Raw genomic sequence first — 26286 nt, forward strand, 5'->3', positions numbered from 1 at the left:
AATCTTCTTGAAGCTTCTTAGCCACGGCTCTAGTGGTTGGCCCAATTCTACACTTTGGTGGGCTTACATTTGAGTTGATGCTTGGGCCTCTTCCATCATCCCCTCCCTCTTGAAAAGGATTTGTCCTCAAATCCAATGCTTATTCTTCTTCATTATTACCTACAAAAATAGTCAAATCAATGACATTAAAGGTATGATGTACTCCATATTCCGCAGGTAAATCAAGTTTATATGCATTGTTATTGATTTTCTTGAGGACTTGGAAAGGTCCATCACCTCAGGGACTAAGTTTATACTTTCTCTTAGTTGGAAATCTATCCTTCCTAAGATGAATCCAAACTAGGTCTCCTTCCTCAAAAATTATTTCTCTCTTCCCCTTATTGTTATGTTTTATATATTTCTCAGTTTGTTGTTGTATTTGTTCTTTAACCCTCTCATGCATTTTCTTAACAAATTCAGCTTTTGTAGCTCCTTCCTTATGCACAAAGGTATGTGGATTAGAAAGGGGTAACAAATCTAAAGGAGTAAGAGGATTAAACCCATATACAACTTCAAATGGAGAAATATTAGTAGTCTTGTGAATTACCCTATTGTATGCAAACTCAATATGGGGAAGGTACTCATCCCAAGATCTATGGCTTCCCTTCATGACCGCCCTAAGCATAGTAGAAAGAGACCTATTGACTACTTTTGTTTGACCATCCGTTTGAGGATGACAAGACGTTGAAAATTGGAGTTTAGTGCCAAGTTTTTCCAAAAGGATTCTCCAAAAATGACTTATAAACTTTGGTTCTCTATCTGATACTATTCTTCTAGGTAGCCCATGAAGTCTTACCACTTCTCTAAATAAGAGTTTAGAAATATTTTGAGCATCATCCACCTTGTGGCATGGAATAAAATGTGCCATTTTACTAAAACGATCCACAACCACAAAAATGGAGTCAAAACCTCTTGCAGTCCTAAGGAGTCCTAGAATAAAATCCATGCTAATATCTTCCCATGGAGCACTTGCAATAGGTAAAAGAGTATAGAGTCCATGAGGAATTGTTTTAGATTTATCTTTTAAACATGATATGCATATAAAACAATGTCTTTGGACATCTCGTCTCATATGAGGCCAAAATATTTTTCCTTTTAAAAGATCAAGAGTCTTTTCAACTCCAAAGTGGCCCATGAGACCTCCTTCATGAGATTCCTTTACAAAGAGTTTTCTTTGTGTCCCTTGATATACAAAGTTTTCCTTCTTTAAAAAGATATCCTTCAAACACATAAAATCCTCCTTGTGTTCTATGTTCACATTTAGCAAAGATGGATGCAAAATCGTAATCTTCTTTGTAAAGTTCTCTTATGTTGTCAAATCCAAGAATTTGGGCTCCAAGTTTTGAAAAGAGCATATGTCTCCTTGAAAGAGCATTGGTCACTATGTTTGTACTACCCTTCTTGTATTTGATGACATAAGGAAATTTTTCAAGGAATTCCATCCATTTTGCATGGCGTTTGTTCAACTTATGTTGACCTTTCAAATATTTTAAAGACTCGTGATCACTATGAATGACAAATTCCTTAGAAACTAGATAGTGCTCCCAAGTCTTTAAGGCCCTCACAAGTGCATAGAGCTCTTTGTCATAGGTGGGGTAGTTGAGGGTGGCTCCATGAAGTTTTTCACTAAAATAAGCAATGGGATGTCCACCTTGCAACAATACGGCACCTATGCCAACTCCCGATGCATCACACTCTAGCTCAAAAGTTTTTGCAAAATTTGGTAAGGCTAGAATGGGTGCATTAGTGAGTTGAGCTTTTAGCCTCTTGAAGGCTTGTTCTTGCTTCTCGGTCCAACAAAATGGAGCGTCCTTCTTCGCTAACTCATTGAGTGGTGAAGCTAGACTTGAGAATTTAGGCATAAATCTTCTATAAAAGCTTGTTAGCCCAGGGAAACTCCTAATATCTCCTACATTTTGTGGTGTTGGCCATTCTTGGATGGCTTTCATTTTCTCGGGGTCAACATGTACCCCATTTTTATTAACTATAAAATCTTAAAACACTACACTATCAACACAAAAGGTACATTTATCACTATTAGCAAACAAACTATTAACTCTAAGCACTAAGAGAACTTCCCTAAGGTGTCTTAGGTGGTCTTCTAGGCTTTGACTATAGACTAATATATCATCAAAATAAACTACTACGTATTTCACTATACAATCCCTTAAGACATGATTCATGAGCCTCATGAAAGTGCTAGGTGCATTAGTGAGACCAAAGGGCATCACTAACCATTCATATAGTCCAAATTTGGTTTTAAAAGCAGTTTTTCAATCATCTCCCTCTTTAATTCGAATTTGGTGATATCCACTTTTAAGATCAATTTTAGAAAATATGATGGACCCATGCAATTCGTCAAGCATATCATCTAGTCTTGGAATTGGATGCCTATACTTGATGGTGATATTATTGATGGCTCTACAATCACAACACATTCTCCACTTGCCATTTTTTTTTTGCACCAACAAGACAGGTACAGCACAAGGGCTTAAGCTCTTCTAAACCCAACCCTTCTCCAACAAATCTTGTACTTGTGATTCTATCTCTTTGGTTTCCTCAGGATTAGTTTTATAAGTTGGTCTATTGGGTATAATAGCTCTCGGAACTAAATCAATTTGATGTTCTATACCTCTAAAAGGAGAAAGTCATATGGGGCCTTCCTTAGAGAATATATCATCAAATTCTCTTAAAAGCTCTTTTACTTGAGGAGGTAAAACACAAGTCTCAAGAAGTGTGGCAGTGCATGTAAGTGTTCCTTTACAAATTAAAAGACTTGAAGGTTGTTCAACAAGAAGCATATTTTCAAATGTGTTTTCAACTTTTTCTTCTTGTTGAATGACCTTGTGGGAAGGAACACTCTTCTCCCACGCCTTTTGCTCCCTAAGGGCTTTTTGTTTTTCTATTTTTTTTTCTCTTCATCCCTCTTTTGTTTCATTTGTACTTGATCTTTTACCACTTGTGAATGTGATAAAGGATAAAGTATAAACTTCAATTGTCTAACCTAGAGAGGTAGGAGAAGATAAGTAGTGAGATTGGCACAAAATTGGCAGCAATTCGCTATTAGATTAATCTTATGAAAACATGAACCAAGCCACTCATTATATAGCAAGTGAGGGCCGGTTTGAATCAAAGAAAATAGAAGGGAAATTCAAACTAAGCTACTTTGAAAATGGTGCCTAAATCAAGCACATGGAAAGCATGTTCAATGACTTAGAAGGTGCACTCCTAATGGGCTTTCCTAGGACCGACCTAGGTTAAATTAGGAGTTTTAAGAAACCCTAATTTTAACCTAGGTTGGTATTTAGGTACCAATTTTCATTTTAACAAAAATTACAAATGAATATTCTTATGCTAATTTTTTACAAGAATTTAAATTCTACTCTACACTAGAATCTATGGCATCTTGAACATGTATAAGAAGGTTTCTCTGCCATCAGTAGCAATATCCCAATCTTCTTGAAGCTTCTTAGCCATGGCTCTAGTGGTTGGCCCAATTCTACACTTTGGTGGGCTTGCATTTGAGTTGATGCTTGGGCCTCTTCCATCAATAGGCGCCTTGTGAGATGAATTTATTTGTTAAGTTATTTAGTCTAGCACATGATGAGGTGACTTTGCATAGAATGAATAGGGTCGTGCGAGTATGGATGCCTTGCAATGGTGGCCCATGCTTGATATGTATGGAGATGATGGTCGAGCCTGAGATAGAGGACGGTACTTGAGTAGACACTCTACAAAGTGAGGCATCGTGAAATCAATGCAATAATCATACCAAGAATCGCCCAATATGGAGGTTGTTTGTGAAATCAAGTTGAACCAAAAGTTTGCCCTACCTATGAAAGCGTCACTTACTTAAAGGTAGACTTTTTAGCAAGGTAAGTTATTACTATCACGTTTAAGCTAATAGAAACTTGCTATGTGATTTGTGTTAAGATAAATATAATGAAGTTAAGTAGCGCGGTATGCGTTTGTAAAGATCCCAAAATCATATACAAAAGAAAGATCATAAGTGTTGATCAATATGAAAAGTGTTCAAATTGTGAAGATGTTTAGAGAATTTAAAATGGCCATAAAATATTACAGACCATAGAAAGTTTAAATTAATCATCCCTTAATTGGTTATCGACCACAGTTTTACCGGGCCGAGTTCTGAGAAGTCCAGAGTAAGACGAAGTGTTTATGCCTGTTCAAGAGCTGCAGTCGGTAAGATGAATAAATATCTGGAAAATAGATATTAGTGAAGGAAAATACCTGGTATGAGGATGGAGGAGAAGAAGTACGAAAGAAGTTTTGGTGTAAGAGAGGTTTTGAAAGCACGAGAGTTCTAGAGAGAAGAGAGATTGCGTAACAAGTGAGGAAGAAATGGGTTTTTAATTGTTTGAAAGGGGGAGATCAAGCGATAGTGCTTCCTAGCCATTAATGTGCATGCCACGTGGATGTCTCAAATTTAGTGTGGTGGGATGTCTCATTAGGAGACGCTTCGGTAACCGTGTCTCACCTACCCTCTACTAAGGCATCACGTCAATTGCCAACGCTGAGAAGACTCTTCACCTAGCCAAGCTCAGCTTGAGTCTAGGGGGCTTATGTATTGGCCAGGAGTGCTCGGGACCTCGGTCCAAGCGTTTAGGTAAGCTCAGTTTTTGGGCCAGTATGGGTCCAAAGGGTGGGCCAAGAGCTTGGCCCAGATGCTAGAAGCCAACTCGAAAAAAATAATTATAATAGAAGGAATATTCTGATTGTTTATAATATATATATATATATATATATATATATATATATATGCTGATTAAATACTAATAAAAGTTGTTGATAATAAAGTAGTTAGCACCCGAGAATAAAGATGTATGTGAACAAAATGTTTTAATGTTGTTAAGCACTCAAAGATAAATGTGCACGTAAGCAATATGTTTTTCTATTATGATTATATGTTTTCTGTTAAGATTATATTCTCCCCATTGAGATCTTGCTCTGTTGAGATTGGAGAAAATTGTTGAAGGGATGTCTATAAAAGGGGCTTGAGACCTCTAGTAAAGGTGTGTTGTTTCTGAATACTTGAGACTGAAACTGAATATTTATTTTGTATGTTTTCATTGACTTGATCATCGAAGTGTGATCAACAGGTAAAACCCCTTTGTTCCAGTGGAGCACCAAGTACCTCGAAGCATTAATTGGAGACAAATCAAAACAAAAGTTTGCCCATTCAATTCGTTTGAGGTCAACCGGTGAGAACATAAATCATTAACAGTCATTTAGGTTTCTTATATGAATAATTTTACTATAAACCAATTTTTGCACAATTTTATAAAAAAACTTCTTAATAGAAAAAATAAAACAATGTATCATTTTGAAAATTAAAATAATAAATAAAAAACATATATTTTCAATCAAACCATCATGACAAAATTTTGGACATAAGAAAAGTCCTCTTCATCTCTAATAAACAAATAAAAGATACTAATTTTTATCGATAGTTTACGCATATCATATAACATTACAAGAAAATCATTAAATAACAATTAATTTTAGAATTTATTAATTATTATATTAATTAAGTTAGATATTATTCTATAAACTAAAAAATTATTGATATTTAAAGTAATTTTTATTATTGATAAAAATTTATAAATTAATTTATGAAAGTCAATCTAAAATAATTAGTAACTAAGACCTAATTTCTATTAATAATAGAAATTACTTTAGATATCAATAGTTTTTTAGTTTATAATATTATCTAACTTAGTTAATATAATAACTAATTATTTTTTCTCTCTAAAACTAATTATTATTTAATAATTTTCTTATAGTGTAAGTTGCGTGATTATAATTAAATATTTCTTTTATTATACAAAAAATATAAAATAATGTTATATATATATATATATATATATTAAGAAAAGATACATTTTATTGAGAGAAAAGGGAAAAAAATCCTTATTTCCTTTTATTAGAAGACAATGAAGAAATTTTTTTTTTGTTTAATGTAACAAGGGAAGAAGGAAACAATAGTTATCATATCTTTAGAGGAATCAATAAAAGAGGAAATCTCAAAATAATTTTTTATAAACTACTTTCTCTCTTTTCTAAATCTCCCCAATCCCATGTCGAGGAGAGACCAAAATGACAAATTTGAATTTCAATTCTTCATATCACCTTCTCTTCAAAATGGGTATATGTGTCCAACCAACTCCTTGCACATTGACGGATTTTGTTTTTACCATTAATCTCTAATATTAATTTTCATTTTGGTAGATACATATACAAAGGAGTAAAATGGTATGCTTAATAAAGAAGCAACCCTATGAGTTTGAAGTTTGAACATAATTGGATCAGACATTGAATCCGTCAAGCAAAAGCCAATTTTGATCTTTGTTGTGCATAATAATAACCCTAATAATGGTGGCACCATGGTCGGTTTCTGATTGTGCAAGGGAAGGGTAAGAAACAACCATCTTTTTCTTCATGGTCCTCAACTGTGAAGGAAAAAGTTGCCATGCTTCTTTTTAATCACTTGATCACACCCTTATCAATTCATATAATATTTCAACATATCTTTATATAATTCAAAAGGTGTTACTCATTATGCAAGAGAGGGTGAAGTACATTTTCAGATTCGTTGATGGAAAAATATATCAATGTAGCTCAGCGTTAGGTGAGTTCACAAGAGTTTTAATTGGCACTGGGGTACCAATATGATGACCAGGGACCAGTTTTTGAGGCCTTGAACCAAATCTCGAAGACAAAATAAAGTTAAATCTAAATGTTTCATAATTTTATTCACCATTGATCAGCATGATTTTCTCATTGCATCCAAGGAAACCACCTTGTTGGAGATCCCACATCGACTAGAGATTATAGCATTTCATTGTATATAAGTGGGTGCAAACCTCAATCTCATGAGCCGGTTTTATGTGGTTGAGTTAGGCTTAAAGTCCACTTCGTAACCTTCAACCCTTTTAAGGTGTGGATTAAGTAAGTCGATTAATTCATCTAGAAAATAATATTATACTTTTCTACCCATCTCAACTCTAACTATAGTGATAATTAATTTAAACTTATTTTCACAATTCTATTAACACTACAAAATTATTAAACTAAAATAACTAATTAAATTAAATATTATTTTATAAATTAAAAAAGTATTGATATTTAAGTATATAGTTTCTGTTATTAATAAAATTTTATGAATTATTCTATAAATTGGTATCTAACATTAATTATCAAGGTTTTAGTTAATTTAGATACCAATTTAGAAACTACTTTATATATTTTTAGTAATAATAGAAACTATTTTATATATCAATATTTTTTGTTTTTAAAATAATATCAAATCTAGTCAATATAATGACTAATTATTTTATCTCTAAATTTGGTTGCTATTTAATGATTTTCTTGAAGTGATGTAATTATAACTGTACCGACCAGTCCATGAGTGTTGTTGACCACGGGTGATGTTGGTGCCACGTAAGCGGGGTCCCACGAGCGGCGTGAGCTAGTGTCTCGCGATGCACGTGCGCCAAGGAGACAAAGGGTGGTTAGACATTGGTCGCCAGGATGTACCGAAGTGCCACTAGACAATATGGAGAGGTCGGACATTGGGACCCAAACAGTAGAGCTGGGCCACGAGAGGTGGATCCCAGATCACACGCCAGTTATCAGTAAGGGAGAACCCTAGATCACGAGGTCCCATGTGTGTAGAGTGGATGACGTGTTCAAGCGTAACACAAAGTGTAAAGCCACTGGAAAGATATGACCTGTGAGGGTAACATTCCACGAGTGAACTGTTTGCATGGCACGTGAACAGTTAGGGCACTCCCAGAGGAGGATGACCCCAGAGATCAGGTGCACGAGGAGGCACCCAGGTGGTCACCCCGCCAAAATTTGCACTCCAGTTAGGGAACCCACGCGCTAGGTTATCTTAAAAGTAGGGTAACAAATGTGTTGGGCCCGCCCATCAGAAAAGCCCATTTCGGGTAAAAGAGGAAACCCTAGTTTCAGTTTATAAATAGTAAGGTAACAAACTTGGCAAGGTACGATATTCCCTTGCACAGCTTAACACACACAGTGACAGTTATAGAGTTTGGTGTTTCCTAGCCCTAGTACTGACTTGAGTGTCGGAGTGCAAACGACCTCTAGGGCGCCCTTTGTCTTTGTGTTTTCAAGCGTTCATCACAGGAAAGACACGTGCAAACGCAAGGATTCTGGACGTAAGAGTGACGTAGGCGCACGAAGGCGTTTCGGGTCAACCGACAAATAAGTTTCGATTGAAATATTTTCTCGAGTTATGTACAATTCTGTTAAGAACTTGTTTTCCTTGCATTAGAAGTCTTAAGGGCGGAGAGGTAGGTTCGCGAGAGAACACCTCCCCCCTTGAGTGAAAACGCTAAGGTTAAACGAAATAGTTCATGAGATAAATCCTCCATGCCTTTGAGCGAAGCCGAGGTCAGTTAAAAACTTGTTTTCTTTTTGCGTTGGAAGTCTTACGGGCGAAAAGGTAGATTCGCAAGAGAACGCCTCCCCTCTTGAGTGAAAACACCAAGGTTAAACAAAGTAGTTCGCAAGATAAATCCTCATCGCCTTTGAGCGAAGTCGAGGTTAGTTAAAAAATTTGTTTCCCTTGCGTTAGAAGTCTCGTGAGCGGAGAGGTAGATTCGTGAGAGAACACCTCCCCTCTCGAGTGAAAGCGCCAAGGTCGAACGAAACAGTTCGCCAGATAAATCCTCTGCGCCTTTGAGCGAAGCCGAGGTCAGTTGATAGTTCGTTAGTTAAATCCTCCTCGCCCTTGAGCGAAGCCGAGGTTAGTTAAGAATTTGTTTCCCTTGCGTTAGAAGTCTCGTGAGTGGAGAGGTAGGTTCGTAAAAGAACACCTCCCCTCTTTAGTGAAAACGCCAAGGTAAAACGAAATAATCCACCAGATAAGTCCTCTGCGCCTTTGAGATAAGCCGAGGTCAGTCGAGAGTTTGTTCCCTTTCCGGTTAGAGGCCTCGAAAGTAGAGAAGTAGGTTCATAAAGAACACCTCTCCTTTTAAGCAAGAACGCCAAGGAGGAACGACCTAGTTCACAGTTAAAACCCCTCCTCACGATGAGGGGAACATACAACAGAACGCTAGAAGAAACGTCTTGGTGCCAAGCACCATGAGTTAGCAGTTAAGCAAGTCAAAGAGCAGTTTTCGATTCAGAGAAATGAAAGCAGTTATATGTTCGAGAAAGTAAAATTTTTTAGCAGATAATAAAGAGTTTGTCTGACAACCAAATACAAGTTAAGGAAGGACCCTGGGAACGATTTGCCCGTTTTCAACACATTTTGATACTGTGTAGGGCGTAATATCCATCCCAGGATGTGCACAAGCAACTTGAGCAAAGGCGTCCCCGAATCCTGCGTCATAAGCATCAAGAACATCTCCGGTCAGCTCAGCCTCAGCTTCTTCAAACCTCTTAGCTTGTTGATGAAGTTCGGCCTCCACTTGACCCAGTTGCACCTCTCAACTGATGGACCTTCATTCAAGTCCCGTAATCTTGGACTTGGACACCTCATCAGCCTCTTCCAGCTCGAAGACCCGGATCCGTAGGGACAAAACTCTAGCCTCCAGCTCAGCAACCTCTCGACACTTAGTGTGAAGTTGTTTAGAGAGATCCTCTTTAGAACGGCAAAGGCGAGCCAACTCCTCTCTCAGTGCAGCCTCGCGGGTAGCAAACGAACGAGCCAGCGGGGATGTTTCTTCTTTAGTCTTGGCCTCTATTACCCCTGGTTCAGGCCTGGTTAGTAGAGCGTTGGACTGAGCAAGAAGAGCCCCAAAATTGAAGCCCAGTCTCTCCCTCGTAGCGGCCTCATCCAAGTCCACAGTCACCCTAGTTGGAAGCCCTTAAGGGCGTGCTGTAGGACAAGGGGCAGCTCAAGGACACGAGGAGTCCCAGAAGCACTCGTCCCACCAAGGTCAGGAAACAGGGGAACGTTGGTCGTGTGGTCCAGGGGCGAAACAAAGCAGCCGGTAGAAGAGGAATGGGAAGCCATCGCCGGCGTAGGTTTGGGCCTTTTAGAGATTGGCCCCTCGGCGGAGTTCTCGTCTGACTCAATCACTATCGCTTTATCCTTGTAAGGAAGCGAAGTGGGAGACGATTGGATGACGACGAGAGGAACCGCAACCCCAGGAATGGAAGGAGTAAGCGAAGACGCGACGGCGACAGAAGCAAGGGTGTGGTGGCGAGAAGTGCCCACGTCCCTAGAAATCCCGCGGAGGCGAGCGAGGATATCAGTCAGTTTGGCCCGCTTCTCCTCACTCAGAACCATACCTGCGTGCAAAACAGGAATACAAGAGAATCACAGGGATGAAACATGCGAATGCACGGAGGCAAAGCGCGCAAACGCGATATTACGGTAACAAGAATCAGCTCTCCCAGAGTTTCGAATTTCTTGAACCTTAACTCGAAGGAAACCCAGAAATAGAGGGTGATTGATACAGAGATTAAATAGCACAAGCAGTTATCCAGAATCAGAATCAATAAATGAGTGCGGACAGTAGTTAAAGTTCGTACCTTCAATCAGATAGCAAGAAGATGCTTGAATGTGTAGAGGAAACGCGAGGGTGCTTGAGGAAGAAGACGAAGCAATCAAGAGTTCCAGAGAATGACGGTACAAGAAGCGTTTAAAAGCAAACAAAGAAGCGTAAGCAACGTTAAGCCCTAACCGTTGATCAAAACACGTGTGCACAGATAAGACAAGCCCCGAAAGATGTCACTTTTGCACATTATTAACGTCCTGTCACACAGAGTCATGTAGGTTGCCCAGGGCAAGGACATAGTCTCTTCGTTGAACGAGTTACAGCTCGGGACTGGGGGGTTTGTGTACCGACCAGTCCATGAGTGTTGTTGACCACAGGTGATGTTGGTGCCACGTAAACGAGGTCCCACAAGCGGCGTGGGCCAGTATCTCGCGATGCACATGCGCCAAGGAGCCAAAGGGTGGTCAGACATCGGTCGCTAGGATCTACCGACGTGCCACTAGACAATGTGGAGATGTCAGACATCGGGACCCGAACAGTAGAGCTGGGCCACGAGAGGTGGATCCCAGATCACACGCCAGTTATCAGTAAGGGAGAACCCTAGATCACGAGGGCCCATGTGTGTAGAGTGGATGACGCGTTCAAGCGTAACACAAAGTGTAGAGCCACTGGAAAGATATGACCTACGAGGGTCACATTCCAGGGGTGAGCTGCATGCATGGCACGTGAACAGCTAGGGCACTCCCAGAGGCGGGTGACCCCAGAGATCAGGTGCACGAGGAGGCACCCAGGTGGTCACCCCGCTAGAGGTTGCACTCCAGTTAGGGAACCCACGCGCTAGGTTATCCTGAAAGTCAGGTAACAACAGTGTTGGGCCCGCCCCATCAGAAAAGCCCATTTCAGGTAAAAGAGGAAACCCTAGTTTGAGTCTATAAATAGTAAGGTAACAAACTTGGCAAGGTACGTTATTCCCTTGTGCCGCTTAACACACACAGTGATAGTTATACAGTTTGTTGTTTCCTAGCCCTAGTACTGACTTGAGCGTCAAAGTGCAAACGGCCTATAGGGCGCCATTTGTCTTTGTGTTTTCAAGAGTTCATCACAGGAAAGGCACGTGCAAATGTAAGGATTCTGGACGTAAGAGTTATGTAGGTGCACGAAGGCGTTTCGGGTCAACCGGCAGAAACAATAACTAAAATTTTAATTAATTCTAAATATACCATTTAAATTGTAATTCTCTACTCTCTCCATAGTTAAATAGAATTTATAATAAACTAAAATATAAATAAAATTTCACTCATTTTAGCATACTTAGTATGTTTTTTTCTTAAAATATTATTTGTTTAGTTGATATCAAGTTTTAATTTAAAAAACAAGTATTTTAAATAAAATTAATAAACTTAAAGTTATTAAATTAACTAATTTTCAGAGTTATTAATTATTGTTGATATCAAATTAAAGATATTAAAGTAGTGTTGAGACGTGCATAATTCTTAATTACAATTATTCGGTTTCACATGTGAAGGTGTGAATCTATTACAAGCTTTCGTCAAATGAAAGATACGACCAAGGAAGATTTGAAAACAAGGAGAGACCTCATCCAATAACAATTTTATTTATTAAAAAATTCATGACATTATCTTTCTCTTTTGATCTCTTTCCTGAATTATCTTAGAATTTATTGTGTAATCACCATTGCAAGAAGAGATATATACATTAATAAGGTAGTTTCTTCTTTTTGAAATAAAAAGATTCATGGTTAATCTTATATATTTTCAAACCACAAAAGTTGGTGTTAATAACAAATCAGAAAGAAGTTCTGGCCTAGTATAAGTGAGTCAATATAATATATATATATATATATATATATATATATATATCAACTTAAGAAAAGTTAAACTAAACACTTTTTTCTGAAAAATTCAGTGAAATAGTTAGACAAATTATTTGCTAAAACATTTTAAAGAAAAAACTAGTGAAAAGATAAATTAAAAACTTAACCTAATAACTTAAAAAAAACAAAATTCCGTCTTTCGTTTATATATATGGTAATTTGATAATATGATTGATGGAAGGAAGACTTTTACCATCTCATTTTCGCGGGTCAATTTTTTTCCTTTTGTATTAAAAATGAGATTTTCACTAAAAAAAAATTATTAAAATAAAATCAATTTTAGATAAAAAAAAATTAGTTGTTATACTGACTAAATTAGATATCATTTTATAAACTAAAAAAATTATTGATTTTTAAATTAATTTCTATTATTGATGAAAAGTTTCTAAATTGGTATCTAATTAGCAAGCAAGGTTTTTGCTACCTAATTTAGAATCTAAATAATTGGTAGTTAAAACTTTGGTAGCTAATTAGATACCAATTTAGAAACTATTTATCAATATTATAAACTAATTTAGAAATCAATAATTTGTTATAGTATCTAAAATGGTCTCTAATTTAGTCATTATAGTAACTAATTGTTTTTTGTTTCTAAAATTGGTTTCTATTTATGGATTTTCTGTAGTAATTTTTAAGAAAATTATAAATATAAAAAAATCATATCAATGTAAAATTATTTTATTATAAAAAAAATCATATTAAACTAACATAATTTTTGACATATCAAGGTGAAATGATGTGAAAATAATATAATTTGAGTTCAAATTAATTATAATGAAATTATATTATTTTGATTTCAGTCACAATATGAGTTCTCTATATACATAATTTTCAAAAAAACAATCCATTTCAATAAAAAAAAAATCCTCATCTACCTACTAAAAAATAACATAAGTTCCACGATATTTAACTAAAAAATAACACAGGGTTGGACAATATTTAGCCATGAATTTAGGTCAGCAAAGTGTGTGATGAGTCATCTAATTCCTTTTGTCGATGCGAAACACAAAATGATAGCAAAGTCAAAGGCCATGAACCTTACTCAGCTATTGCTGCAAATTCTGTAAACACTTAAATTTACATAATTTGGTTTTATGAGAAATGAAATGATAGTCTTTGGTGGACCCAATCACATTCACAACTCATGACCACGCCTTATGACATTAGACCAACCAAACCAATTCAACGCCTTTGATCTCACCAACCCCACCTTTATTATTTACCCCACATTACTCATTGCTTTTCTTAATTCAAATGCCATTCTAAATCCCCATCATTAACTCTATGCTTAAGACATCTTTCGAATCATTATCTCTAAGAAAATGTATTTGTTTTCTTAAACTCTTTCTCCAAGTTACCAAAAAGTTATTATTTAACTTTTACAACCAAATACACGGTAATTTTATAACGTTTAGTTGCTGTGAATTCATTCAAACCGCATCTTAACCACATCTTTGATTTCCCTCCATTTTAAGAAAATTATTTTTTCAATTCAATATTTTTAATCACAAGTATTATATTCTATTTTGAAATAAGAGTAAACTCCTTTTTATAAATAATAGAGTATCTCTAAAATATTCTAAGTGCACGTTTGATATCACTTAATTTTTAATATTTTTAATTATACAAATTAGAATTGTTTTGTTTTAAATAAATAGTAATTTTTTTTATAAAGGATGTAGTACTCTAACATACTTTGATTTATTTAATTTATTTTTTACTGATAAAATAAATAATTGTTGTAAATTAAGATGTTATTAATTGTTTAAATTTCCTTACATTTTACCTTTGTAGACGTCTTTCAAGTTGAAAATCACTTGAGCTTGAGCACTGTCATTTATTTGACAAGTATTGTTATATGTATTTTATCATGTATATATTTATTGAGAGACGGATAAGAAAACTAATTTGAGTGTAACTATTTGAGTTGATATATTAATTTTGAATTTAAATGAAAAGAACAATTCTTTAATCATCATATAATCTCCTGATTCGTTATCAGTGATAGTAATTTAGAAGAAAAAAAGCAGGGGGAAAAATGGGATAAAAGAAGATAAAAAGAAAAAAGAAAATACTATGAAGATTATTTTGTTTACTTAATGACAAATGACGTAATAAAAGTTAAAAATTTGACAGCTTCTAGAGGAACTGCATTAGTTCACGAAAACCATGATGATGATGGTGATGATGATGTGCGTGACACCATCCTATCATCATTAATCATGTTGTAGACAACGGTGTCATTTCACCTACCAAACGTACAAAAAGGCAAAGCCATAAAGCAAATCAACAAAATTACCCACTAATTAAAATTTATTATTATGCTCCCAAGCTAATCAATCCAATGTGTAAGTAAGTACGCATCATCTTATCATATACATAAATATATATATAATATTTATATATAGTGCTCCCTTTGCATTTTCTATCGTCAACTTTAGTGTTCTTGTTTAGCTAATCACAGAGAAAGACACTCGGAGACCTTGCAAGACTTCAATGGCTGTCAAAGTTTATATTGTGTATGCCCCTTTACACTCTTTTCTTTTATAATAACGATTTTTAATTTATCTTAACCTTTTGTTTATCTTCTTCGTTAATATCTGAGTTTGTACTGTCGTTGTCGTTAGTGTTGTTTTTTTGGGTCCCTTGTTTTGTCATTTATGATGATCAAGATGAGATTGTTTTCTGGGTTTTCTTCACCTCTCCAACGGAGTTCTTAAATTTTGGGCCTTTTGAATGCCCATTGAAGATCTGGGGATGTCACAGCTTTCTTCGATCTGATGCATTGTTGTTTTGAGCGTGGTCTATGTGCTATGTGATGGGAATTGGTTTGTTTTGGTTTGATTGCTTAGTTTTGGGGTTGTTGGCAGAATGGCGTTGGTGTCACGGAATCCCTTTTGTGAGTTCGTTCTCTTTATGCTTTTGTTGTTTGAATTGTTGAGCATTTTGTTTGGTGGTAATCAGAATCGTACTCTGCAGAAAAACTGTATTTCCTTGTTTTCATTTATCTGATTATGTATTTTGAAATTTACTGATAAAAAGAATGTTGAACAATGGAAATAAGATGTGTATAGACTGCACTGATCACCCTCAAAGAGAAGAATATAAAATGATGTTGTTTTTATTTAGATTGCTGTTGAAGAATTGATGATTTACTTTTATGGTTGAGTTAAAAAATTGTAAATATTTCTTTTCTTTTAGTATGACGAAGAATGGCAATCCGTTGAAGCATTCGTGCGATTTCTGCATCTCAGTTGATTTGTTAGAAGAAAAAAATTCAGTTTTTCTGTATTCTTTTTAATTTATTGTGCAAACAATAGAGAGCTTTTTGTTGATGATGATATAGTTTTTCTCTTGTGATACTCAATAAAAATCACATCAGACAAGATTTTGTTCGTACAGTGGCAATATGTGTGAACACTGAACATCTCAAATTTTCTAATTTGAAGGCAGTATCAAATTTGTTATTTTCATTTGTAGGCAACTTTGTAAAATTGAGCGAATGAATCAAAGTGAATAATTGATTAGTATGGATTTTGAGATCTCTCATTGAAATCCTGAAGTATAAACCAATAGTTAATTGGTGTCACAAGTAATACTAAAGCAATAGTTATTTATGAACATACATGCATAAACCTGTTCATGAATACCCAACATCTACATCTACAGAACTCTCCATAAGATGTGCTTTTGGCTCTTCTAAATATTTGTTTATGCCAACTGGTGAAATTGCCACATAATTTAAAATGAAGGAAATGGAACAGAAGGAAAGTAAGAAGCAATTGATTTTCAGATCAACGGATTTCACTTCTTGCGAGAATATGTACTCGTTAATGTTTAATAGCCTGTCTCTAGTGCATTGTGATTCTCTAATGTTTTCAATGTTGAGTGAGGATCATAATTTTCTCTCTGCTGTACAATCATTTGGACCCTGTTCTAACTTCTTAAGAGGCTTCGCCATGATGTGTTCTGGTTCTCGTGGTTGGACTTTCGATCCATGATTTGGTTCACCGTGATGTTTTCATTGAAGGTGCTGTTGTCTTTTCTACGTTTTATAATTTCTCAGTGACCTTCCTAATTACTTTTTTGAGTTCAATTTCCACAGGCATGAGTGGAATTCATGTCACAAGTTCCTGCTGCATGTGCAACAATGCAAGCCTTGATGATAAGGAACTTCCATTGCAACAGTTTCTAAATTGAATCAATCTTGACTACTTGGTCAACTAAGGATATGGGGTTTTTGTTTCCATGTTAATAAAAAACAGAAGTAGGCTGTATTTTCTAGAGAACCAAAATTGAAGTGTTTGATTGCTGGTGAAAATTGGAAACCTTAGATTACACATGAAATTTCTACAAGTAATTGAGGAATGGATGTTTGGATGTTGACTACTGCGCTATTTATTCTTGCATAAGATCCATCTGAAATGATTGGAAAAGTAGCAATATTTCCTTTAATCTTATGCAGTCTTGTTTTTATATAAATATTATATTATATTGGTCATTATAACCTTTTGTGTTTATGCTCCTTGCCACATGTTTGTTGATGCTCAGTTGCTTTGTTATTTATTGTCCACAAGAATTCTATTCCATTAATGAATTGAATTATTGAACATATTTCTGGTAGCTTTAATTACAATATAGTTCTCTTGCTTTGACAGATACTATTCCATGTATGGACATGTTGAGAAACTGGCAGAAGAAATAAAGAAAGGTGCTTCTTCTGTGGAAGGTGTTGAAGCAAAATTATGGCAGGCATGTTTTTATGTTTCATAATTTACATTTCCTGTGCATTCCATTGTGTCATGGCATGAAATTACAAATAGGGAGCAACATCAGCTCCAGAGCTAAGGCTCAATCCTCTTTAGAGAAAATAAATGCAGTAAAAATAAATAACCTATTGCACTGTTACTTTCACCTGCATAGCGTGAAATTACAAATGGAGAGCAACATCAGTTCCAGAGTTAAGGCTCATTCCTCTGTGGAACAAATCAGCGGATTAAGAAATAAAAAAAAATTACTTGTGTATCACCTATTGCTCCGTTATTTTGATACTTTTGGTTTTCAATTCAACATTATTGTGCTTGCCTTTGAACTGCTACATGAAGAAAATAAGCACTTGTTTTTTGAATAAACTTCTTCTCAAACATTTATATAACAAAAGTAATAAGAAGAAATAAATAAGTTTCTCTTATAAGTAAAAACTAAAAGTTAAATCAGTTTTTCCTACAAGTGCATATGAATGAGTTTGTCCAAACAGGATCATGGGTAGCTTCAGACTTTCTGTTGTCTAAATTCCTCCATTGTCACCATATACTCTGTCTTCCATGTACTTTCAGATAATTATCTTTATTAATTGTCTCTTCTAGTGCTATGGTTCCATTGTTGTTTCAATATAGCAGGAGGATCTTATTCCTTCAGTTTGCAAATAATTCTTATGTGATTAACTTTTGTATTCTCTGCAGTCTCTTGGAACAAAACTCTGCCCCCAAATTCTTTCTTGCTGATTTTTTTCTGTAGTGAAGATTATAAAAAGAAAAATGTTTTAACAGAACTTGCTGTCTCTGATGAAACTGTGAACAGGTACCTGAGACACTGCCCAAGGAGGTGCTTGGTAAGATGAGTGCACCACCCAAGAGCGATGTACCAATCATTACCCCAGATGAACTCTCTGAGGCTGACGGCTTCGTGTTCGGCTTCCCAACAAGGTTTGGAATGATGGCTGCTCAGTTTAAAGCCTTTCTAGATGCTACTGGAGGTCTTTGGAGAGCACAACAGCTTGCAGGAAAACCTGCTGGAATCTTCTACAGCACCGGTTCGCAAGGTGGAGGCCAAGAGACTACAGCGTATGCACCCTCTTAACCCTTGGTTTCCTAATCCATTACCAAGATGAATCAGATACTAACATGTTGAAGCTTGTTGAATCCATGACAGGCTCACTGCTATCACTCAGCTGGTTCATCATGGAATGATATTCGTTCCAATCGGTTATACGTTCGGTGCGGGCATGTTTGAGATGGAGAAAGTGAAAGGTGGAAGTCCATATGGTGCCGGAACTTTCGCCGGTGACGGCTCAAGACAGCCAAGTGAGCTTGAGTTGGAGCAAGCATTCCATCAAGGGAAGTACATCGCAGCCATCACAAAGAAGCTCAAGCAAGCTGCTTAATAGTGCCTTCATATGTAGACATACTACTACTATTGTTAAACCATACCAAAGTATTGCTTGAAAATCATCACCCATTTTTTAGTCTTGAAATATATTGAGCTTTATTTTTCTGTGCTTGCAAGTAATTTTTTGTTTCTTCTCATTGTCGTAAAGGAAATGATTTGTACGCGTGTTGCATGTTGCAGTGGATGTTGGAATTTGTTGAATGATGAAAGTTTGTCAGTCTTGTTCTTTCGTGTTAGGCTAAGCACTATTTGTTTGCATCTTTTGTATTACCACATTAAGCACATAAATATTGCAACGACTAGTTTGAGTTCACAATTGGTTTTATTATTATTCTCTTCCACATCATCAACCTTGAAGAAATTAATATGAATCTATGACTACAACAAAAATCTGTTCGTGCCAAGAAATCAGAAAAATTTTATAATAAAATTTGGAAGTACTCTATATATTTTTCTTAAATTCACGTGAAAAAAAGTTCTTTTTGTTCGTTTGATATCTTTATCTATGCCAGAGTATAACACACTACAATAGATATCTTGTCTGTTTGGATTATATTAAACTTTAAAGATAAATTAGCCTTCTTAAATTCTTTGTTGAAAGCGATTTGACCAGATTACGACGTGTAAATTGGCATCTTATCCCATTCCCCACTAATTCTTTCAGTTTCTTTTTCATTTTCGTTGATTTCTTAACTCTGAAATATATAATACATAAAATAGGTGATTACTGATAGGACAGTGCATACAGAAAAAAAAATGATGAGTGACGAATGGAAAGAAATATTCCGATGAGAGAAGAACAGTGGTGGTCCTTTCTCTTTGTTGTGAAAGAAAAGCAGTGTCATGTGATACAGAGATATTTTTGGTGTTTTGGTTTTGGTCCACTTTGCTCTAATGTTCTTTTTCCCTTCCTATCATTAGTATGCATCAACGGGTTTCTAATTCTGGCTTTGCAGCATCTTGTTCCATCATTTCATGACAAAAAGTGCCTGCCCTCATATCTTTTCTCAACTAGCTGAGCTAGCCACACTCATGAATTTCAGCAGCAACTTCATTTTTTGGATTCCGATGACACGGTCATTTTCAAGCATGATGAACAAACCTGACATTTACACATGACGCGCAGAAGACAAACTTGGAAATGGAATCTTTATATACAACTCATGTTATATTATGCAGTCTTATATCATGCAATATGTTCATAATTAACCTCCTCAACCTCACTCTTCTCATCATCTTTGCTTCCACAATTTTCAAAACCAACGTAACAATTTTTATATGCCATAAAGAGTGAGAAATTTTTGAATCCTTAGATAGTTTTGATATTTATATACATACACTAAAAGAATTTGATGATTATATTCCTTCCCTTTTGTATCTATATACAAACTTTGGTATCAATGACTTTCGTTTATTAGCAATCATGTTATAGAATTATGCGACATATACTACTATAAACAATTAAACGAATTTTGTTATCAGTTAAAGAAAGAAAAAGGTGCCAAAATATTATACTGTCAAAAAATTATTTCTGTTATTCCTTCATTGGAATACTATACAGGTAATGATTTTCTTAATCAAACAAAGTTATAAGTAACATTTCAAATTAAAACAATTCTTACAATAAAAATAAAATATACCGTCAAATAAAAATAGAATATAATATCATAAAAATATACGAAAATTTATGCAATTAGTTTGTAATTATATGTTTTTTTTGTAAGACTTGCTTAAAACCAGAGAAAGTACATAATATAACCGTGACAAAATAAATTTATTACTAAGTTGAAATCAATGATTTATGGAGATAAAATAAACAATTTATTAATTTTAACTAAAGAATACTGTCAACAATATTTATCTAACTAACTAAATTTTGATAAAACTATTATCCTACTGGCCTGTTATCTGGGAAATAAATCACGGCTATGGTTTTCAAAGCTGATATAAAAAAGAAGCAGCAAATGAATCACATACAGTTTCTTGATGGAGACAAATTTTGTTGAAAGTAATTAAGGCTTATAAAATATAGTGTGGAGTTGCATGATATAGGCTAATACTATCTTAATTAGTTTAACATGATAATGATTAAAATGCTATGATGCTCCATCTTTGCACAGTGTATGTTCAGATCTTGCTAGAGAAGGTAGGAAGTAAGATTTAGTTATGTAGTTCTAAGCAGAAGGGCACCATCCACCTGGACCAGAATAAAACCGTTTGAAATAAATCTCTGGCCAATAGCTGCAAAACCCTAACAAAAGTTGATATACCAATCATGCAGATTTTAAATCTCAAGACAATGGTATCTTATTCTCTTCTTTCTGCTGTTTTGTCACTGTTCTTGGTATGACTCTTTGTTTTTTTTTCAAATATAATACAAGAAAAGGAAGAAGAATAACACTGGGTTATCTGTAACTTTATAAGTAAAAAAGTGCACTGGACCAACCATACTATGATAGATGAGCTAAACTAAGTTCATGTTTTGGTTGAAAGTTAGACATGGTTGATTTCAATAAAATTAGTTAAGATGTGTGTTTAAATTAATTTTAGTTATAGGGATGTGTACATATATATATAATGGAAAGAGCCCTAATGAACTAAGCTATAGGGGTGATTCTAAGTAGAAAGTGTCCTTTCTCTTTAAACCTAAGGTACATATAAATATTGATTTATATGTACGTTGATTTTGAAATTTTGCGGGGTCTTGTTGATTTTTGGTAGAAAGAAGAAGTAGATAATGACAGGCACAAAGTGCATTCAAAATGAGGTCCTATAAGTCCTAATCCAGAAGTCCGAAGAGGATATAAATATTTATGAATTTCCTCTTCTTTCTACACATACTTCCAATGGAAGGCCATCTATGTGGCCATTCGGTATAAAGCACAAAAGCATGTGAAAAAGCATCTTCAACACATAAATATCTAATTAATCTTTCTGAAAAATAAACATTTGATTTGGAAAAAAATTAAAAACCCTATAAAAGGGGGAGTGTGGGACACCTTCTGACTTCCACTTACTTATTCCAAAGACATAAACAAATAAAAAGTGAGGTTTCCAATCAAATGACGCATCCCTTCACTCACTCTTCTGTTCTATACTTCAATGATTCTCTCAATTAAATTCCTTTTCTCTTGAGTTAAAGGTGGCTAGTGCCAGCTCTATTCACAATATAGCAACAAGAAATAATAAAGCTCCTTTATCTCTGTTAACAACAATTTCTCCCTCTTGTTTAGTCTTGGAAGTAATAAGAATTTTGTATATATTGATCAGCATTTTTGTCATGCTTATAAATTAATCCCACTTTTCTAAGCACAATTCTTCAATTATTACAACAACTTATTCTGCTCCCAATGGTCCCAATATTTCCCAAACACTGCATAATTCTGAATGTAGTTGGTCCAACAATGGCTATCTTTTGAAGGGTCATTTCCCTTTCTTTCTCTTTCAAACACATTTTCCCCCGCTTCTTTTTTATACATCTTTTCCACACTCCAGCAGAACTAACTACCTTTACATATTTATGTGGCCTTCAGTGTCCTCTTTCTTGTTTCTCTTTTCTTTCATCATATCATTCCCAACTTGGCCAGGTGTGTGACAAGGTACATGCATGTCCTAGCTACCTACTTGCAGGATATTGCTTCCGTGTCCCAACTCTCCATCCATCTATTATTATAATTATTAGGGCAAAATGTGTTTTAACTTCTTTAATTTCCATCAAAATTTGGTTCTTTGTAACTTTTATAATTGCTGAATTTCATCCCTCTCTTGCTACCATAGGTTTCACAAACAAGATGAAATTCATCAATTATAAAAACACAAACACCAGATTCATTCTTTCAAAAATACCGACTAAAACAATTTTGATCAAAATATTTAAGACTTAAAACACATTTTACCCTTATTATTATTGTTATCTGGAAGCCCCTCCGAATGTTGGCGTCCAAAAATCCACTGTGGTTTCATGAGTCACTGGAAATGTGCTCGAAACAGGCACCAAGCATAGCCCTCGGCTTCTAAGATCCTGCTTTGGACCCTCAGTTTCCTTACATTTACCAGAATTCTGCATCAAAAGCCAAAAGCATTATAATTTGCCAAATTTGGAAAAAGGTTATCAGCATCAGTGCCTCAGAATCAAATCTGCATCTTACTCGCCCTTCCCTATCGCTTTCCTTTTTCTTCCAATTAGAGTAATGCTTATTTCACATTATTTCTGCTTTACCCTTTTTTTCACTCCTTGTAACATATATATCAAATCATTTTGAAGAGAAGAGAGAGACAAAAAAGTCTTGTACAATGAGTGCATTATGCAAAAACATATCATATATCAATGATTCAACATTACAGTGGATATAAGACATGTAAGAACAAAAAAGAAGAAAAAGCATAATAGATATAATAAATGATGAGATAAGAAAAGAGGTGAAAGATGTAAAGATGAAATGCATAATGAAAAGAAAGATAAAGTGTATGTATGTTTATAATTATTCCAGTTATTAGTATAGAAATTTGAGATATTTACATTAAATATCAGTATAATAGTTCATATTATTATTATTATAAACCATTGATACAGATAATTTAACTTCTGTTAAACAAAGTTTATGCAAACTGAGGAATTTTTAGTGCTTACATGTACTGAAGGTCTGTAATGAGGGAAGAAAAACTATAACAACGATGCTAAAAATATCAGGATTCTAACTAAAGTTAAAAAGAGGGTTCAATACTAGGTGTCACTATATAATTAGAGATTGAAAGAAAGAAATAAGAGATTTAATTGCAGTACCTGTTGAATCTGTATTGGAGCTCCAGTTTTCATATACGGGGTACTTAAGGCCTGTAGAAAAAGAAAAACGAAAAACATAGTTATAAGATGAAAGTGTTGACATTATTTGTAGTTTTTTAATAAGAATATCTGAATGGGTTATGGGACTTACAGTGACCTGTTCGTGGAGGAATTTGATGTATTCAATGGCTTCAGAGAGCACTGAGGCTGTATCAGTCTGACAGAATATACAACAGATTTATAATCTTTTATCAATAATAATAAACCAGCATTATCAAAACTGCTATGATCATTAATTTATTTTCCTTATCCGCACTTATTATATCACATAAATTCACAAATGAAATGATCATTCACTTAATAGGGTGTAGATAATTTTATTGGAAGCCCACCTTTCCGAAAGGCGACACCAATTGTTGGAGTGCAGTGATTCTGTCCCCCATCTTCTCTTTTCTCATCTAAGAGGCAAGAAAGTAGAATTACAGGTTCACATCCGTGTTTATGGATTCAAAGGAAAGAAATAAAGATAAAGATAAAAAGTTTAAAGCTTTTTCCCTTCTTGTTAAAAGGTTAGTTGCACTTATTGTACCTTAAAAGCTGGCATAGGAGATGGTGTTTCGTTACGGGTCCTTTTGGGTGCTGGCTCATTCCCACTTTTCTTTCCCACAGTACCACGCTCCCTAACTTCAGATATATTCTGCAAATTAAACCATGGCTATATCAATTAAATCTAAACTTTACACCACATCCAATGCACTGCTTCAATTAAACCCTAATAGCATAATTAATAAGGTTCTAGAGAGAATCTATACACATCTATCGATAAATTTTACAACTTTGTATTGATATTTGTAGACTGTGTTGTCATGTTTTGTAGTAGTATATAGCAATAGTACCTTGGACTGTACTTCAAAATTTGGCGTAGAGAACGGGGGTTGCAATGAAGGGAAGAAGCTGGCCCGAATATCTTTGAAGTTTGCAGCCTCAGAAGCGTTCCAAAAGGGTGCGTTGTTAGTGAAATGCAACTGGTTACTGGGTGGTTGTTTTGGAGGTGAACCTCTCAAGAATTGAGGAACTTTGGACCAAGAAGGGACCAGGTCATTGTTAGAGTTTAATCCATAGGTTGTTGGGTATGGAAAACTTATGGAGCGGTTCTCAAAGGAAGAAGGTTGTTGTTGTTGGGGTTGGTTATTGTGATCAGGTCCCAATAGTCCTTGCAATATTGAAGGGGTCCCATACAAGGCTGAGGAATCCATCTGAAAGTTAGAAGAGGGTAACCCTTGGCTTGTCACTGTGCTGTCCCCAGAGCTATATTGTGGACTAAACTTGCTTTGATCCAAGGAGAAGCCCCTATTCACTTGCTTGAACTCATTGCTTGAAGAATCTGCAGAGAACATCTTCTCTGACCTCCATTGAACTTGTTGAGACAACTCCACCCCAGTTTCTTGCTGAAAATTGGTTCTTGATGAGCTCAAATTCTCTTGCAACATCGATCTGAAACTATTCTCAGTACCCTTCTCTCCTCGTCTATCACCATCGAACAAACACAATAACAAAAAGTCACAACATATATATCCTTTGAAGATATATGTTTTGATCGCAAAGAATATCCCTTGAAGATTGATAAACCATTTACTCAATTCTATCATGCTAAATTGTAAACTTAAAAGAAATAACAAGAATAAAAGTCTTCTTTTTTATATCTGCTGCATAGATCACAAACCATGTTATTTGACTCAGTTAAAAACCTGATTTTCCAAAATTATCAAAAAATAACAGAGACGAAAATATCTTCTTTTTTAGTGGGTTGGTTTGATTGTGTTCTACTTTACACAGATTGCATGCACTTACAACAAAGATGCTTGATTCCAATCCATGGCTTGGGATGACAGGCCTAGATCCATGATATGCAAGTTGGGGTCAGTGGAAGTTGTAGAATCTGGGGGTTGAAGCTTATTCTGTGAGTCATGAAAAACCACAGAAGAAGAATCCATGGAAGACCTTGGCTTCATTTCTGCCATATCTGAAGCTTGCCAACCAAAGTTGCCTATGTTGGTGATGGCAGAGGAAGATGAGTGTGACGTCCGGCTTTCATATCTGACGTTCCTTGCTGTGTCCCACCAGTTCCCACTTGCCTGAAATTGATCATCTGCCATGGTTGAAGAATCCCACAAATGTTGTTGTTTCAGCCTCCACTATATATGTATAAACTAGAAAATATGTGTTAAATGATGAAAACTAAACTATGGTGTGCATCAGATTCTTGAAGGGCGTGTGTATGTGTGTTGTTTTGGTGTGAGGGTTGAGAAAAATGAATGGAAAACGGTTCGCTACTTCTCAGTATTTATATTATTGGGAGCTGAAGAGAGTAAGTGCATTAAATGAATGAATGAATGAATGAGAAGAGTAACTGACTAACCGGATTATGGTTGACACTTTGATAATTCAAAGGGGTCATTGATAAGACACAGGAATTTAATTAAATTTTCTGTTTTTTCAAATCCAATTTCGCTTTTCCTTTATGTTATAATAATATTAATAATAATAATAATTATTATTATTATTATTATTAGTAGTAGTATTATATTCTTATAGCATATCTTAATTTGCTTTCTTATTTGTTTTCCAGATGTTTGTCTGCCTCTAAAGTGTAAATTTTCAATAAAAATGAAATTTTGTTGAAAGCAACAGAACATTTAAAGGTTAAATAATAAAATATTAGTATAACTAAAATTCAGGGGGGTACTATATACTTTTCATGATCTCTAACTTTAATATTCACTTTTATTGCAACGTAAAAAAGGGGTGAAAACTTGTCTTTTTTCATAATTTTGTGTTTCGGATGTAAAAACTTGGCATTAATAAAGCAATTTTCTTGAAATTAACTTTTGGATTTGATTTCGTGC

General features: G+C 35.1%; 2 protein-coding genes across 5 annotated transcripts; one reads left to right on the forward strand and one right to left on the reverse strand.

Moving 5' to 3' along the window:
* Positions 1 to 14689: 14689 nt before the first annotated feature.
* Positions 14690 to 18817, forward strand: LOC137835340 (NAD(P)H dehydrogenase (quinone) FQR1). Of its 4 annotated transcripts, XM_068643813.2 has the most exons (5): positions 15005 to 15328; positions 16379 to 16459; positions 17088 to 17181; positions 18010 to 18272; positions 18361 to 18817. In XM_068643813.2, the coding sequence occupies exons 3-5, from the start codon at positions 17098 to 17100 to the stop codon at positions 18590 to 18592; spliced, it is 579 nt and encodes a 192-aa protein (XP_068499914.1). In that variant the 5' UTR covers positions 15005 to 15328; positions 16379 to 16459; positions 17088 to 17097; the 3' UTR covers positions 18593 to 18817. The 4 variants fall into 4 exon arrangements, with proteins under 4 accessions (XP_068499912.1, XP_068499914.1, XP_068499913.1 ...); XM_068643811.2 differs by lacking the exons at positions 15005 to 15328; positions 16379 to 16459 and adding an exon at positions 14690 to 14948; XM_068643812.2 differs by lacking the exon at positions 16379 to 16459 and having other exon boundaries at positions 15009 to 15328.
* A 3008-nt stretch (positions 18818 to 21825) lies between these two features.
* On the reverse strand, positions 21826 to 25822 carry LOC137835339 (transcription factor bHLH123). Its single transcript, XM_068643809.2, has 7 exons — positions 25232 to 25822; positions 24277 to 24907; positions 23970 to 24077; positions 23773 to 23838; positions 23532 to 23597; positions 23381 to 23431; positions 21826 to 22657 (listed from the first exon to the last, which is right to left on the reverse strand). The coding sequence occupies exons 1-7, from the start codon at positions 25534 to 25536 to the stop codon at positions 22508 to 22510; spliced, it is 1377 nt and encodes a 458-aa protein (XP_068499910.1). The 5' UTR covers positions 25537 to 25822; the 3' UTR covers positions 21826 to 22507.
* Between the last annotated feature and the right edge of the window lie 464 nt (positions 25823 to 26286).

The sequence above is a fragment of the Phaseolus vulgaris genome, chromosome 5 (genome assembly GCF_051622355.1).
Source record: "Phaseolus vulgaris cultivar YP4 chromosome 5, ASM5162235v1, whole genome shotgun sequence".
NCBI classification, from domain to species: domain Eukaryota; kingdom Viridiplantae; phylum Streptophyta; class Magnoliopsida; order Fabales; family Fabaceae; genus Phaseolus; species Phaseolus vulgaris.